This window comes from Artemia franciscana, chromosome 1, assembly GCF_032884065.1.
Source record: "Artemia franciscana chromosome 1, ASM3288406v1, whole genome shotgun sequence".
Lineage (NCBI taxonomy): Eukaryota > Metazoa > Arthropoda > Branchiopoda > Anostraca > Artemiidae > Artemia > Artemia franciscana.
This window is the reverse complement of record NC_088863.1, coordinates 38,947,534-38,964,906: the sequence shown is the minus strand read 5'-3', so window position 1 is coordinate 38,964,906 and position 17,373 is coordinate 38,947,534. Positions and strand designations below refer to the sequence as shown.

General features: G+C 33.9%; 1 protein-coding gene across 5 annotated transcripts in view; it reads left to right on the top strand.

Moving 5' to 3' along the window:
• LOC136029340 (ceramide glucosyltransferase-like) overlaps nt 1-15,172 on the top strand; it is a 111,496-nt gene extending 96,324 nt beyond the window's left edge. For all 5 annotated transcript variants that reach the window (XM_065707631.1, XM_065707657.1, XM_065707667.1 and 2 more), the window contains exons 8-9: nt 9,704-9,893; nt 12,407-15,172. In XM_065707631.1, coding sequence (XP_065563703.1) covers nt 9,704-9,893; nt 12,407-12,592 — 376 coding nt within the window. In that variant the 3' untranslated portion in view covers nt 12,593-15,172. The remainder of the gene's footprint in view (nt 1-9,703; nt 9,894-12,406) is intronic.
• Nucleotides 15,173-17,373: the final 2,201 nt, after the last annotated feature.

Sequence of the window (17,373 nt, the reverse complement as noted above, 5' to 3'; positions counted from 1 at the left end):
ATGCCCCTGCTCCCTATCGCTGACTAAATGTTTCGTAGAAAGTAAGGCTAGTTTTGTCTTGTTTGATCATGAATCATATAAGGACTTGATACATGTAGTTGGAGGACCAAAATGCGAACATGGTTCTCCTTTCGCCAGAGGCTTCTCACAGGCTGCCAAGCCACCAGCTTTGGTGGATTTCAAATTCAAGCGTTAAATTTCAAGCTTTTATCAATAGTTGACCTCAATCGTCGGCCCATCGCCATGTTTTCTGGCACCGCTTAATGTTAGGTCCTCTCCTCCTTTCTGCCACTGTAAACCCATGCTGGTAGATTTCTCAATGGGAAGCTAGGAACGGAGATATTATATGTACCTTACCACAGGGATCCTCAGTTGTCTCTTCTGCGAAGAAACCGAGTTTTCATTTATTACTTACTATGAGGACTTGGAGGGGGGATATTCAAGGGGGGCTTGAAACCTCCTATTAAGGGTTCTTGACTACGGAGATTTTTGTACACTCGTTATGTTTTTCAGCCTTTCCGTTCCTGAAGTGATACCAAAAAGTGTCGCTTTTGGCGCCAGAGAACACTTTACGACGCTTTCATCAAGACAAATTTATATAATGGACGTAGATATAAGCATTAGCTTTCATATTAGTCTTTAAACGGCTTTCTACTATGTTTCAGTACTCTCCTAATGCCGGGGAAGAATTCTTTCGTAATAAACTTTTATTTCTAAGTTGAAGCTAAATAACAGTTACCCTTCAAACGTGTTTTTATAGTTTCTTTTACAATGGGCCGTTGTTATTCTCTTTGCTAAGTTGCCGCTGTTTTTGCAACCATGATGCTGTGTTCCTTACTTTTGTCTCCTGCATTATGATTTACGATCACCAAATGGATTTTTGGAATGTCTAAAAAAGGTGAACTTTCTAATACGGGATAAAGAAGATAAGTTCCATGACTCAAAATTTCCAAAATTTATTGGTCGTAAACTCTGGAAGTTCTGTCTTTTAAGACTTCTCCTTTGGAAATATTGACTTAGAACTACTGATGTGGAGGGAAATTTCCACTAAAACCTTAATGGAATTTTCTGTCTTCAGTAATGATTTTGTTTCTTTCAATCTTCTTCTTTACATTGAATTATTTTCTAAGGATTACACTCGTATTTTTTCTTCATGGTGACATTATTAACGTTATTGGTGGTTAAGTTGTTTTTAGAAGAATGGAAGAATAGCAGATTTTGATTTTAACCTGGCGCTACCTGTTGAAAGTCAAATGTGTGAAAACATCGGAGGGAAAATTGCTCTCCTCTAATTTCTTGAAAAGTGTGAAACAACAAGCTTTTTCGGAGGTCTGTAAACTTTATTTGTGAAATCCGTTATCGTAATAATAGTAATTTCATATGAAGACTAATTTTTCAATTTTATATAATTCTACTGTCCTTGAATTCTTGGGTAATTTGTTGATATTGATGAAAATCAAACTACCTTTCAATAAAAGAGTAGAAAACAAGACTACTTAAATAAACTTGCACGCAATGTAAATAGAGAAATAAATTCAAAGGCTGAATATTCCAGCCTATGCGCTTCAGATTGCTCTTCTCGTCGTCGAGATCGGCAACAAGGCTTATAAATAATCACACATGGAAATTGAGAGGGCCAGTTTCCCTTTTGATAGTCGAAAGTAACCGGAGGCCGATTGCCCCCCACAAATCCACGCCCATCATTTGTCCAACACGTCCAATCAAAATTTTGAAATAGCCATTTTGAAAAGTTTGGAAATTATGTCTTGAAGATGACACCCCACCCCCCCACAGTCCTCAGGCGAAATGCGTCTAATAGAAATTTTTAGATAGCCGTTTCGTTCAAAATAGTCTAAATATCATATAACAAGACTTTTGGGGCTGAAAGACTTTTAGCAAAGGAGCAAGGGTTTTAAGTTATGCCCCGGGGTCATTTTAGGTTTTCATGGAAGGGATGGTTGTATAAACTTAGAGAAGGCTCATTTGATTGAAAATTGGAAGTTATAATTCCCTTTCAATAATCAAAAGCTATGGTGGGCAGCAAGCCCCCCTCCTAACTAACCCTCTTCACCAAAGGAGTCTGATTAAAACTGTGAGATTGCAATTTTGCTCAAAATAGTCCAAAGAGCATATAACACTGCAATTACTTTTTCTACCACCAAAACTACTGTGATAATATTACTATTAAGGCTAAGTCTGTGAAGGTAAAATTTGAGAATATTGCTGGCATATTCGAACTATGAAAAGATACTATGTGCATTTAGTTTGTCAAAATAACGTATCTTAAGAATTGGTTTGTGTATCAAGTGACCAAAAAGCAGTATGTGCGCACTACCACTAATACCATGTGCGCTGCAGCAACAACTACTAGTTCTACTATTGCTATTACTATTGCTGCAATTACTACTTCTATCGCTGCTACTTGTAAGGTTAAGGGCATTAAGATGAAAATTTCAAAAAGTATACGAATATACAGATTAAAAAAGAGTAAATCGACAATATCATAGCAATGGCTAATTGTAGTTGAGTAGTTATATTACTGCTGTGACTACTATTACAACTATGCCTATGGGTATGAAGGTGAAATTTTCAAAAAAATTCTGTTGTACAGATGACAACTTGCCATCCGTATGCAGGTTGTCAAAAGGGCATATCAGCAATATCTTAGGAACAGTTTCGTATGTTAAATTAAAGCTTACAACGCTCTTTGTGGGGGGTGTTGAACTATCCAAAAGACAATATTTACTATAAGTATAACTACAGTTATAAAGACAATACTACTCCTACAATTACTACTACTGCTGCTACAGCTAAGACTACTACCATCAGCTTTACTCCTATTACTGCTGGTGCTACTAATAGTACTAATAAATCTAAGGTTAATAAGGCGAAAATTTTGGGCAAAATTGTAACTGTATTGAAATAAATCGGAAACACACTATGCCCACATAGATTGTCCAGAAGAGGTATCAGCAATGCTTCAGGACCGGTTGGTGGTGTTAAGTTAAAAATTCCATCGTGTGTTGAAGGAAATGTTGAAAAAAGGTGCTATTTGCATGCTGCTACTATTGCTACTATACAAGCTAAATGCATTAAGGTGAAGCTTTCAAGGAAGATTGAGGCGAATGCTGAATTAAACCCAAACGATCTATGATCGTGTATATTGTCAATAGGGTGACAAAGCAATATCACAATAACGGCTTACTTAAGTTAGACGTAAAGTTAGAAGTAAAAAAAACTTTCTGAAAAAGAAGCAATTCTAAGAAAAGTAAAGGCAGTATTAAACTTAAGATCAGCAGAAACAAAAATCTAAAACTCAAAACGATCAGAAATTACTATTGAAGAATTAATGGAACCCAAAACGAACAGAAATTAGATAATCAGTTATAGTAAAAAACAATACAGCTGATACTAATATAAAAGAATACGTTAATCTTAAAACGTGTAAAGCCTAAATTGAATATCCAAATCGAACTAAAACGAACAAAAATCACTACAACTAAAGTTTGGCTTCTGTCCCCTTTCCTAACTGTAAAAGTCTAAAGCCTATTGCATCATTGGCGCTTTACTGATAACTATTTGGGTCTGGAAGAGTCTTGGAAATAACTAATAAAATTAAACTGAATATTTGATATACAATGATATTAATTGCTGAAAGCTCGTCAGGTCGAGATTTTCTTTCATTGTAATTCTCATTTTACTTTCAGTGTTGAAACAAGTACAAAAGAAGACATTTGTAATATAATTCGTCTTCAGTAAAGCGCAAATGACGCAGTAGGCTTTAGACTCTAACAGTTAGGGAAGTGGGCAGTAGCCAAACTCTTGTTGGTAGTGATTTTTGTTTGTTATCAGCTTGATTTGTATATTCCATCGAAATTTTATTTGTTTTAAGATCAATTCATTCATTTATTGTAGTACCTATTGTTGTTTTGTTTGCTATGATTTTTATTTAATTTCTGCTCATTTTGGATTTCATTATTCTTTAATAGTAAATTATTTTTGTTCGTTTTATTCTTTATTTGCATGTTAAATTTATGTTTTACCCCTTTTAAGATTTATTTATTCATTTATATTAGTACCGATTTTACTTTTTGCTATGATTGTTTATTTAGTTTCTGTTCCTTTTGGGTTTCATTTATTCTTTAATAGTAATTTCTGATCGTTTTGAGTTTCAATTATTATTGGTTTTTATCTCTTCTGGTCTTAAGTTTAATATGACCTTTACTTTTCGTTGAAAACTTCTTTTTCGGATTTTTTTTAATTAATACAACAGAAGGATAATACCTTCGCAAAAGCATCTTCTATCAACTGAATCGGACGCTCATAAAATATCAAACTAAGGACTAAAGGTGTTTGATGACTCAAGTAATTCTCAATTATTAATTTAAGAGTGAATATTTGGTCGACACATCATTTACCCTTCCTAAAACCGCACTGTTCTTCTCTTGAATCATTGTTCATAGCATCTCTCAGTCTAAAAAGGGTCATCATATTTAGTAATTTTCTATATACAGATACCAGACTAATTCCTCTATAATTTCTGCACTTATTCTTATATTTCCTTTGCAAGGGCTTAATTAGGGTTTCCCCAGGATCGCTAGGTACATCCCCTTTTTCAAAATAATATTCATAGCCTACCGTAACATATTTCTAACTTCATAGCCACCATATTCAAGAAACTCATTTACCACACTATACGCACATGAGGTCTTATTATTCGTTATTCCTTTTAGTACTATTACTAATTCTTCGTCAAAAAATAAATCTTCCTTCACATCCAAGGTGTCACAAGCCTCTTCATTTTTCTCTATATCTTTTCCTGGAACTCTATCCCGGTTTAGGACAGTCTCAAAAAGTTCGGCCCATCTTTCTGTAACACTCTCATTATCACTAATTGCGGTCACGTTCCTATTTTAACTGGGACAAGTCCAGATTGACCACTTCTTCTCCATTTATAAACATGTTAGTACAATATTGTACTATTATGCTGTCTAGCTGTATCTTCCAGATCCTCGGCAATTTATTCATGGTCTCTACTTCACTCCTCCTAAGCTCATATTTCAATGCTTTCAACCTTTTTAAAGTCCTCTTATTTTAATATTATCTATCACTCTGGTAACTCTTAACAATTCCCTTTTCTCTATTATACATAAAGCATTTTCACTAATATTCGTATTAGCAGCTCCATAAATTATTTTGCTAAAATTATGCCCTCCATCCTCTAAATTTTCATATTTTAAACTTTCCAGTTTAGTATTCAACTGTTCCTGGAAAGTTTCTCGCAAAATTTTCATCCTGGAGTTTACAAACGTCATTAATTCCTTGAAGGCAGTTACCTTTCCAAAATTTTAGCTTTAAATTAACCCTAGACACTACCAAATGGTGATCTTTACTTTTAACAACAATAACAGCACTCCTATATACCCTAGTTTCTTGTATTGATCGCGCTAGTTTTCGGTTTACAATGACATAATCAATAAGGTATGTCTTACCATCATATGAACACCATGGTAACTTATGAGCCACTTTATGACCAAGTACTGTATTGGTTAGAACTAGATGATTACACCTACAAAATTAGTGCAGTCCGTAGCCATCACTGTTTTATTTTACTACACCGAATTTACTTAGGCTAGGATACCATCTATTCCCATTTTTACCGACTTGGACGTTAAAATCTCCTAGTAAAAAGCCATATTTCTGCCTAGGACCCTGTCTTTTTGTTCCTGTAACTGTAAGTAAAATTCATCTGAATCACTACTCTCTTTGTCGGTCGGTTCTACAAGGCCTAATACTACTGTGACTGAAACCCTGCACTTTTTTTCGTAAACTGAGCGATTAATGTTCTTGTATGAATACCTTCCCAACCTAAACGGAACTTAGCAGCTTCCCTATTCATCATGAACTCTACTTCCTGTCTTTGTTCCCCATCCTTCCTGCTGAGTAAATAAATTCTATATTACTTAATGTCATGTTTCTTACCTCTGGGATATGAGTTTCTGAAACTCCTAATAAGTTTGGTTCAAGTCGCCTGAATTCGTCACTCAAAATGTCGATACGATAGTTATTTTTCTAACATCGTAACATTTCAATTTATTTTGGGCCCAGGAAAATTAGTTGGTCCCCCTTAAGCCGGCTTAGAACCGGACAGTAACAAGTCCCTGGGACCATCAGTTGAGTCGAGGCTTTTTGCAATCCTGGGCCTATCATGGTTACAACTTGGTTTTCATCGCTTGACGATGCTCTTCTATCAACAAGAGTTGAAATCCTGCACAGACAATCTCGAGCCTTTTACCTCCGACTCATTATGTATTCATACCTACAAATATCATCCTACTACGTGGAGGCAACACGTAGTAGATAAATCAACTAAGAAAAGGTTTCTCAGCCCAGAAACGCCCACCAAAACAGACCAAGTCCAGAAGAATTATCCATTAATCAGAATCCCGTGCTAATAGACTATAGTTTCCTCGAGGTGTGCCACTCCTCAAGTGGGAATAGAGTTGACCCGCAATATCCCCAGTCTGACGGGTACCCTGACAAGGCCGAGGTAGCCAGTTGCTGAGGTCGTTGTCCATATATCTGGTTCTTACGCCCTTTCGCAGTTGTCCTCCTGTAGTAGATCCTCCGACGATGGTATTCTGCGTCACCATGCAATTTGACCCATTGCTGGGAGAAGGTTTGTAACACACGGGTCGTATCCTAACGCCGGTGGGTTCTGTTGAGTGTACATTTTAGGATTTATATATATATATATATATATATATATATATATATATATATATATATATATATATATATATATATATATATATATATATATATATATATATACATATATATATATATATATATATATATATATATATATATATATATATATATATATATATATATATATATATATATATATATATATATATATATATATATATATATATATATATATATATATATATATATATATATATATATATATATATATATATATATATATATATATATATATACATATATACATATATATATACATATATATATATATATATATATATATATATATATATATATATATATATATATATATATATATATATATATATATATATATATATATATATATATATATATATATATATATATATATATATAAATGTATATATATATAGCTCCTCAAATGTAGACTCAACAGAACCCACCGGCGTTTGGGAAGGGTAGATGATGTGTCAACCAAATATTCGCTCTTAAATTGAAAATTGAAGTGCCTGATCAATATGTCTTGCCATGCCAAACCTGAAATGGACTCGGCTTAAAATTCTAATTTTGCTTAAAAACAAAAACAAAAAAGGTATATATAATCTTAGCAATCCTTTAACTTGAAAGTAGGGATAATTTAGTTTCCAGGTGCTGTGGATGGTCAACTTTATAAAAATAAAATTCACAATCTTTTAAAATCCTGATAACACGGCTCATCAAAAAACTAAAAAACAATAATTCTGTATTTTCTTTGATAGAAGTAATTGTAGAAATGGTTAAAGTGTGAGAAAAACAAGAGCTAAGAGCTCGTATGGTATGAGCTCTAGCAAAATTCTAAGAATCAATAGACTGCTTTAAAAAGAAAATCAGGGGTTTAATGCCGTTCAGGATTTAAAATAACAGCTCTGAGTCACGAGGTCCTTCTAAATATCAAAATTCAAGATCTCATCACCCACTCGTAAGTTTAAAATACCTCAATTTTTCTAAATTTTCCTCTCCCTTCGGCCCCTCAGAAGGTCGAATCGAGGAAAACGACTTTATCAAGTCAATTTGTGCAGCTCCCTGACACGCCTACCAATTTCCATCGTCCTAGCACGTCCAGAAGCATCAAACTCGCCAAAGCACTGAACCCCACCTCCTAACTCCTCCAAAGAGAGCGGATCCAGTCCGGTTATGTCAATCACGTATCTACGACATTTACAAGTGTTTTCCAAGATTTGCAGTTTTCCCATCCAACTCTCCCCAATGTTATCAGTTTTGGTCAGGATTTGAAATAAGAGCTCTGAGAAATGATTTCCTTCTAAATATCGAATTTCATTAAGATTCGGTCACCCGTTCTTAAGTTAAAAATACCTTTATTTTTCTAATTTTTCCAAATTAACAACCCCCAGCTCCCCCAAAGAGAACGGATCCGTTCCAATTATGTCAATTTCATATGTATAACTTGTGCATATTCTTCCCACCAAGTTACATCCCGATCTCTCCACTCTAAGCGTTTTCCAACATTTCCGGTTTTCAAGATTTATGGCTCCCCCCCCCAACCCTCTATGTCCCCGGATCCGATTCAAATTGAAAATGGAGCATCCGAGACCTAAGATTCTTCTATATATCAGTTTCATTAAGATCCGATCACCCATTCTTTAGATACCTCCCGGCACGTATGCAGGGGGACCTTCGGGTCCGCCCCCCCCGAAATTTTTTGAAATGTTTAATTTCCCCATGGTTTCTTGGGATTTCTGGCAAAATTTGGACATTTATTAAGAATCTAGATACATGTGTGAAGCCTTTTTGGAAGGATTTTACAGCATGCAATTATCCGGTCAAGTCACTGCCCAATTATTAACCCATTTTCTGTCTAACTTTTTACCCTCTTTGAAGGAATTAGCAATTGTACTGTTAAATTTTTTTTGTAAAGAGAATTTGCTTTCCACAGCAAAATAGAATTATCCTTGATATTAGGGCGTTTATCCCCCTTTTCAGGATAAAGTACAGCTTTTAATGGATCAATTTTAGAAACAATCATTTTTCATTAAAATCTACGTTTTTGCAATAGAAGAACAACTCCCACAGCACCCATATTGCATTGTTCCTAAAATTTCCCTTTCAGTGGGATATAATAGATTAATCACTGGTTCTAAATCGCTATGAACATAGCATGAGCTAAAACGTACTTTTGAGGCTTCAGTCTTCTTCCCCCAATCCGCTAAAATACTACAGATCAAAGTAAATTTGTATTTGCCGATATACGTGCTTTTTGCATTACTAAATAAAAAAGGGCTACTTTATATCTGCTGTTTCGAAGGTTTTTGGCCCTCCCCCCCGAAAAAAAATCCTGCGTACGTGCCTGGATACCTTGATTTTCAGGTTTTCCAAGAATTCTGGTTTCCCCCCTCTAAACTCCCCCCAATGTCACTGGATCTCGGGATTTAAAATAAGAGTTCTAAAGCACAAGATCCTTCTAAATATCAAATTTCACTAAGGTCTGATCACCCGTTCGTAAGTTACAAATACCTCAATTTTTCTGATTTTTCCGAATTATTCCCTCCCCCAACTTCACCAAAGAGAACGGATCCGGTCCGGTTATGTCAGTCACGTATTTTGGACTTGTGCTTATTCTTTCCACCCAGTTTCATTCTGATCTCTCCGCTTTAAGCGTTTTCCAAGATTACGCCCCCCGCAATGACACTAGATCCAGTCGGGTTTTAAAATGAGGAGAATGTCCTTTTTGTCCTGTACGTGAATGTCTGTCCTTATAGCCATTTGAGGGCAGTTATGTCAAATTTTAAAACACGCACCTTCTAATAAGGTTATAATGCTTTTCTTATGTATAGGAGCAATGTTTTTTTTTTCATCCATTTAGTCTATATTATTTTGTGGCTTTTTCTTGTCTTATCGGTAAGAGAAATATAGTATTAATTATTTACCATGATTCTAATTTATCTTTCAGGTGGGCTAAGCTTCGATTTGCCATGGTGCCTCATACCCTGATTCTTGAGCCACTTTCAGAATGCATGTTTCTTGGTTTGTTGGCATCTTATGCCACTAATTGGCTTTTTGAATGGTCTCCGTTAGCTCTGTTCTTAACACATATCCTTTGTTGGCTCATTTTAGATTGGATTTTATTACGTACTGTACAAGTAAGCAGTTTTTTTTTTTTTTTTTTTTTTTTTTTTTTTTTTTTTTTTTTTTTTTTTTTTTTTTTTTTTTATTAGCTCGATGAAAACAGATCTCTGTTGGCAAAAATCTATCTATTGGAAGAAATAAAAAGCCACGCTTGGAATATCGACCTTTTGTACGTTATTCCATGGTTATAAGTAAGATAAGCTTATTTTTGCCTGCTTTAATGACAATAGGCTTTCTAGGGATATTCGCTCTTTTTCGGATTTTGAATAAGTTGAAAATTGCAATTTGATTCATAATCCTGTCTCTATTGGTTAAAACATTTTGTTGAAGAATTAGTTTGCAGATTTGGACGCTATATTTTTAGCATATTTATCAAGCATTCAGTTAAATTGTCTTCCCCTTGTCGTGAAACTAAAGAAAAACTTCCTCCTTGTTCATTGAGACTAGGTTAAAATTTATCGACTAAAATTAGAAAAAAGGTATCGTCTTTGGATAAATTTGGGGCTGCAGAGGATGTGAACCTAATAACCTCCAGATATTTAGAGGCACGCTATACCGTTTGTGTGTAAAAAGCCATTTTCGTACTGTTATTTGCCTCTGATTGTCATGAAACATACATTTTGGACTTCAAGATTTTGCTTTTAATTTAAACGCAGCTTTTTCAGCATGAGATATTAAGACAGTTAAGAAAAATGTCGATAATAATTTCACTTGCAAACAGTTTCCACCTGGGTTTTGACAACATTAAAGGCACAACACTAATTTTGTGTGCCCTTAGGCTGAGCTTGAATAAGTGGTCACTATTTGATATTCTTTATTCTAATATATTTATCACTGGTTGCTTTCAAAATGTTCCAATTATTCGTGTCCTGTTGTGAAGGGAAGTACTCCTTATTCTCAGAGGGTAAAAATAAACGAACTAGTTACAAATTTTTCAGTTCAACGAGTGGACACTACATGTAGGACTTTCAAGCTTAGCCAAGCTTCTGAACTACGCTATTAGTTTCAGAGACAAAAGTGGTCGTTCATAGGCAGCGCAATGGCCGTTGCCTTGGTAAAGAGCAAAATGGACTCTATGTAACATTAAATAAGGAAAAACGAAAGGCATAAACAATTTGTTTGTATTCATCTAAGTTACGTTTTACGAGTCGGATCAACATTTCGTAGGTGGAGGTTCAACCCCCCCCCCCCTCAGCAAAAGTCATTAATTTAATAAAATTCTTGTAGGAAGCGTGTCGATTTTGCCTCTGTGTTGTCCATTCTACTGCGGACTTACTAATTGTTCCGCGATTCTAATGTAACTTTCTTAATTTTACTGAAGTATCAGTCAGTGCTATCTTTTCTTAAATAAGTTTCTTAAATAAGTTTTATCTTTTCTAAAATTTGTCTCCTTATGAATCGTATCAATAAACTATTTCAAATGATTCCCTATGTTGGACGGTGCTCAATTAGACATTCTGGCCTTAAATCTTAAAGCACCATAAAGCAGAACGTTCGCTAGTTCGGCGGTCGTTTGTTCGAGCGTAGCAAAACCAGCGAGGTTTTCACTGTGCATTTACTTCTAAAAATTTTTAGTGCGTGCACGATAACGTAATATTATTAACGTAATAATGAAACTATAAAGACTAAAAAGCTTTTTATGAATACTTAACCCATCCTCCGGCTAATTTGGATTGTAATTGCTCGAGTGGGATTCAATTCTGATGCGCATCCGTTTGCAAAGTTGCACCAACTATGTCGTTTGTGCAGGACTTCTGCATAGCAAAACAGGCTGTAGCTTGGAGTTCCAACTTCTTTGTCCCAATGCCGAGTGCCCAAAAGGTACCGTATTTTTTATCTAATTATTTTAGCACGTCCTTTCGAAGAACAAGCCCTAATGTGCCTAAGTTTTGCATTACCAATAACCAGTTGTCCGCTTATGGGCCAATCGATTTATTATGAATGCCCAATCTACTGATACATTTTGACACCAAATGCTTGTTGTGCGAATTTTTCCTCATTTCAGTTTCTCTCGTGTTACCTGTCTGGGCCTTGCTATAGACACTCTTTGTTTTTAGCAAGAAAATGAAATTTTGTTTGCCAATTTTAAGGCACAAAAATGGTAATATTTTAGTTTGATATTAATTTATTCGTAAAAAAAACATAAATAAATGGTAAAAGCACATACAACATCATATACTCCTTGCACGTCTTCATCTCTGGAAATGCCTCAATTCCTTACCCCTCAAAATATATCTCAAGAGATTAGATAATAGCTTTTGATTCTTTTTTCCAGAATTTTCATTTTCAAGTTCATTGAGAAAAGAAAATGATTTTAAAAGTAAAGATGCATTATTTAACTATCTGGATTCTCCTTAATTGTATTTCAGTTTAGCTCTCTCGGTACCCGAAAGTCATATTTGGCACTGAAAGAAAAATTTGGAATTAGAAAGTGCCACGTATTTTATATAGCTAATGATATAATCAAGTCTTAGTCTGTCCCTGTCTGTTTTATTCTTTTGTATAACTTGAACCCTTTGTTTTGCAGAACGGTTCTGTGCCCTTTAGTAAGGTAGATTTTATCATTGGCTGGTTATTCAGAGAAGTTTACGCCCCCTACCTCTTCCTATCTGCTCTTTGGGAGCCAACCATCCGGTGGCGGACAGGAATTTATCGGCTAAGATGGGGTGGCGTAGCTGAAGAAATTACTGATTGCAAAGACGTCAAGTCGTGATTTTTAATGTATAGTGAACATTGATGAACGATGAGAATGTAGTGGTAAAATGCCACTTTTGATAAAACTTGTCGAGAAAACGGGTCTTAGCTTTTTTTTTCTAGATTATTGAAAACGATTCTTCGTAGCTGCCTTCAGTTTTAGATATTTCATGTGAAAAATGGACGATGTATTTCTATCCATTGAGATATACTGTTTTAATCCTAGTAAAGAGGAATGGAAAATCATTACTTAAAGACAAGAGCCTTTTTATGCTTTTAGTAGCTTCTGTTTGGTCTTAATTTTGATATTTGCCATCTTTTGTTGCTAAAAAATCAGAGTTTCTTAGTATTTGATGCCAGAGTCACTACTTTAGCTTTAGTGATTTTGTCCCATAAAAATTAATTTCATTCTTTTGGACAGTGGATAAATCTCTTGCCGTTTGAAACTTCATTTGAATTATCTTTTTGTTTATGCCTTGATTGTTTGCTTGAACGAATATGTCCTAACTATAAAACAATTTAAATTGGTTTTACTTTCGTTATTAGGATAATTTGAGATATATTTGTGTATTTTCATCTTACTTATAAAATTCTACAAAGGTTAAAAGCTTCCGATGATCCGCTTATTTGCGATAAATGTCGCCAACAGCATTTTGTCAATGGACGGAAAGTTAGGTGTTGTCAACAATTAGAGAAAGTGTTTGATTTGCTGAAAATTAAAGAATGGAACCCAGTAATAGTCATTATTACTGAAAAATGATAATGAATGTAATTTTCACTAAAACTGGTTTTGAAGTTAGAGCATTCAACTTCCCTCGCCTTAAATTGTTTTCCTAGTGCATAAATATAAATATTTATTGACATGGTTCAAAATTAACTATATGGTGTTCCCTATCTGTTCTAAGGAGATTATTAAAAAAATTGTGCAGGGTCTATTTGATCCTAATGATAACATTTAATCTCTTTAAATTCTTTTTCGCGAGCTATTAATGGAGACGTTTTTTGTGGGCTGTAATAACATTTGTGCTGTTGCTAAACGTAACCATGCCTGGGATGTAATAGTTGAAATTACAAAGTTTGCCTCTCAGATCTTTCAAAATAAAAAGACCAGTGACTAACAATTTTATCTAATCTCTTCCATTATCTACTGTTTTATGCTTAATTCCGAGTTTAACTTTTTTATAACATATTTTGCGGCCCCGGGCACGGCAGAAGTTGCCGATATACTCTTAACCGTGTGTTTAATTCAGTTTCTTTAATGGCTTACTATATCTGTTGCCTATTTGCTTCAAGAAATTGACAACTAGCTTTCATGAGCAAAACCCTTTTGGCAGACTATTGCAAACGAATTGCCAACACTGAGAAAAACAATTTCTCAAGTAGTTCGCGTCGGACATTTTCCCTTGTATACAACGACAGAAAGTTCTCTGTAAAAAACAGGGAGCTGAAACTTATTTATTGAAAAACGTTACAGTCAGAAAGATTATCACTCATCATGCTTTTGAACGGAGTCTCTGAGTAAATATCACATAAATTCAATCATCTTTTTTTTTTCAATTGAGATAAGGGTAATGTTAAAACTTAAACTGAAGAAATGTGTTTCTATATATTAGGGGACCTACCGGCTCTATCGTCCGTCCAGCTCATAGTTTGACTAATGCTTTTCTAGAAGAATTTTAGTGTTCAATAAACATAAACAGTTGGGAATTATAAGTGCTTTCCTTACTCATTGCCTTTCAAGATATTGGAACTGAAAATGTTGCTGCTTAAAATAAATGCAATCATGCGTATCTGTCATTCTCAAAGCAATGTGGTAATAAAACATACAGCCCCTTTAGGCAAACTGTTCAAAACGGATTTATCAGCACTGAGCAAAACTTTTTCTCAAATAGTTGGCGCTAAACGTGTTCCTTTGTATACAATCGGAGCGAACTATCATCTGGAAAAATATTTTTTCGGGGGGGGGGTAGGTGTATTCTTGTATGTTCCTGGGTTTCACAGAACAGTAGGTTAGTTTTAAATAAAATGTATGTTGTAGATAAGAAAAAAATACGAGGTTACTTTACAAATATAATCATAACTTCCCAATCTTTCTTTTTTAATGTTTTTATGTTTTGATAGGGATAGAAACGATTGTATAGTATTTTGTTACTTTTATTTTTAGTTGTCTACTTTTATGTATTGACTATAAAAACTGCCACTACATCTTTAAAACAGTATTATAGTTAGGTTTTACATGAAAATATTATTTAAAATACAGAAGGTGAACTGGTTTTGGCCTTGATATTTCGAATGGTTCAGCCTAAATGATTTTTTTTTCAAATATTTATCTTTTCGCATTATACTTTTTCCGTAATTAACTGTACCTTTACTTGAGTTATTTCATTAACCACATGGAGGCAGGAAAAGTTTTCTCTCACGGAGCTCTATACACTATTTAGACGGCTATTTCATTGTAATATTCCTCTTTGTCTGATCTGTAACATCCATAATTTCTATTTCTTTCATTCCGCTTTCGTCTTCCATACTGAAGTTTTTTTTTACGTATTATCTTTGTATTCCAAAGATCTCTAAAGAATAAAAATTGTATTTAAATATATATCAAAACTTAGTAAATAAGACTTTTTATGAAACTCTTCAAGTTATTGCAGAAGAATTCAGGAGAACTCTACAAGTTAGTAGTTGTAACTCTGTTTTTATATATATATATATATATATATATATATATATATATATATATATATATATATATATATATATATATATATATATATATATATATATATATATATGTATGCTAGACGGACTGAAAGAAGTTGCAGAAAATGCTGATGATGCACTAACAAGTACTGTGAAAGTACTTGTCTCTTGCGTGTACTATGAAAATCTCCTATATTTGTGAACAGAATAACTTATTGTACTGTCTTGCTAGTGGTTTGCCTTTCACTTTCTTTTTCTTTTGTCTTTCTGGATAAGACAAGTTGAGTTGAAAATTTTCAACTAAAAGAAATATGTTTCTCGTATTATTATAATACGTAGCTCTTACATTTTTCCCCATCAGCGAATGATCATAAATACCATAAAAACTCAAATTTTATATACATGCCTACACGAATATTTATAGGTGGTAGATCTTTTACGGGCTAAATTTCGTAGTATCAAATATGTGCTGTAGGCTTTTGCTGTCAAATTCTTGGTTTTAGTGAATCTGAAGCAAGAATTATCTCTTGAAAACAAACCAGTACACCAAATCAAAATTACAGCAAAGTTTGGCGTCAAACTTTATATAAATCAAAGGACGACACGCTATCTCTTCTGTAACTTCAGCAGTTTTGTTTCAAACTGCTAAACTTAAGAAAATCATAATGACTCAACAGACCTTTCCATAGTTCTAGCTTGTCTTTGAATTGGATGGTCGACTTCAAGAAGAAGCTGTAAATCATAAATCCATATTAAAACCAAATGTATAAAAAATGGGAATAGCTCTAAAGACAACGTTTCTAAATCTTGGCATCCAATATGAACATTGAAAGTGTCTCCTATGGAAAAGATCTTGAAGCCAAATTGAAGGTTTCTTTGAAAGATCTTAATTACATTCACATACAAAAATATGTCATAATTTGATGGTATTTTTGTTTAATAATAATGTTGCTTAATTTTAGGCATTTTTCTTTCTTAATTTTAATGGTGACCATTAAAATTAGTATAATAGTTTGTTTTTTTTTTATTTGATTTCTGGTTTTTCCTTTGTAGTACGGGATTTGGATTGTTTTATTTGGATAACAATTCCCTTTTATCGCAATATAACTGTGGAATAGCAGATATTGCAATTCTTTAGACTAAATAGTCATCAGCCGCTAGTATCTTAATTTAGTAGTATTCTGGATCCCTGTGACTATATTAAAATCCGTTCTAAAGGTTTTGCGCGATACAACATATTTTTTATTCCTTTTGATTATTAAATAAAAAAAACAAGTTTTTGTAAATGAAAGTAAGGAGCGACATTAAAACTTAAAACGAACAGAAATTACTCCGTATATGAAAGGGGCTTTTCCTCCTCGACACCCCGCTCCTTACGCTAAAGTTTTTTATTGTTTTAAAAAGTAGAGTTGCGAGAAAGAATCAAACTTTAGCGCAAGGAGCGGGGTGTCGAGGAGGAAAAGCCCCTTTCATATACGGAGTAATTTCTGTTCGTTTTAAGTTTTAATGTCGCTCCTTACTTTCATTTAAAAAAACTTGTTTTTTTTATTTAATTTCTGAAAGTTTTTTAATTAATGCATGACTGATTTTGGCTCTCCGTACATAAATTATTAAAATGAAATTTGCATATTAATTCTTTTTTTGGCTAAATGGCTTTCTCTTAGTTTTGTTCAGACGATTTTGAGAAATAAGGGGTGGGGAAGGAGGTCTTGTTGCCCTCCAATTTTTCGGTTACTTAAAAAGGGAACTAGATCTTTTATTTTTAACGAACGTTTTTAGTAGTAAAAAAAAATACGTAACTTAAGAATTAACTTACGTAACAAACTTTTATATTCTTATATTTTTGATTATATATGTGAGGGGGTTGGTCCCCTCGTTAATACCTCGCTCTTCACACTAAATCTTGTTTTATCTCAATTCTTTAAGAATGACCCCTGAATCAGAAAGGCCGTAGAATAAATAGTTGAAATTATTTAAAAAAATTTTAGCATAAAGAGTGAAGTGTTTATCTCCTCCTAAATACCTCGCTCTTTATGCTAAAGTATTTTTAGAACCCCTCATATGCGGAATAATCTCTGTTCCTTTTTAAGTTTTAGTGCT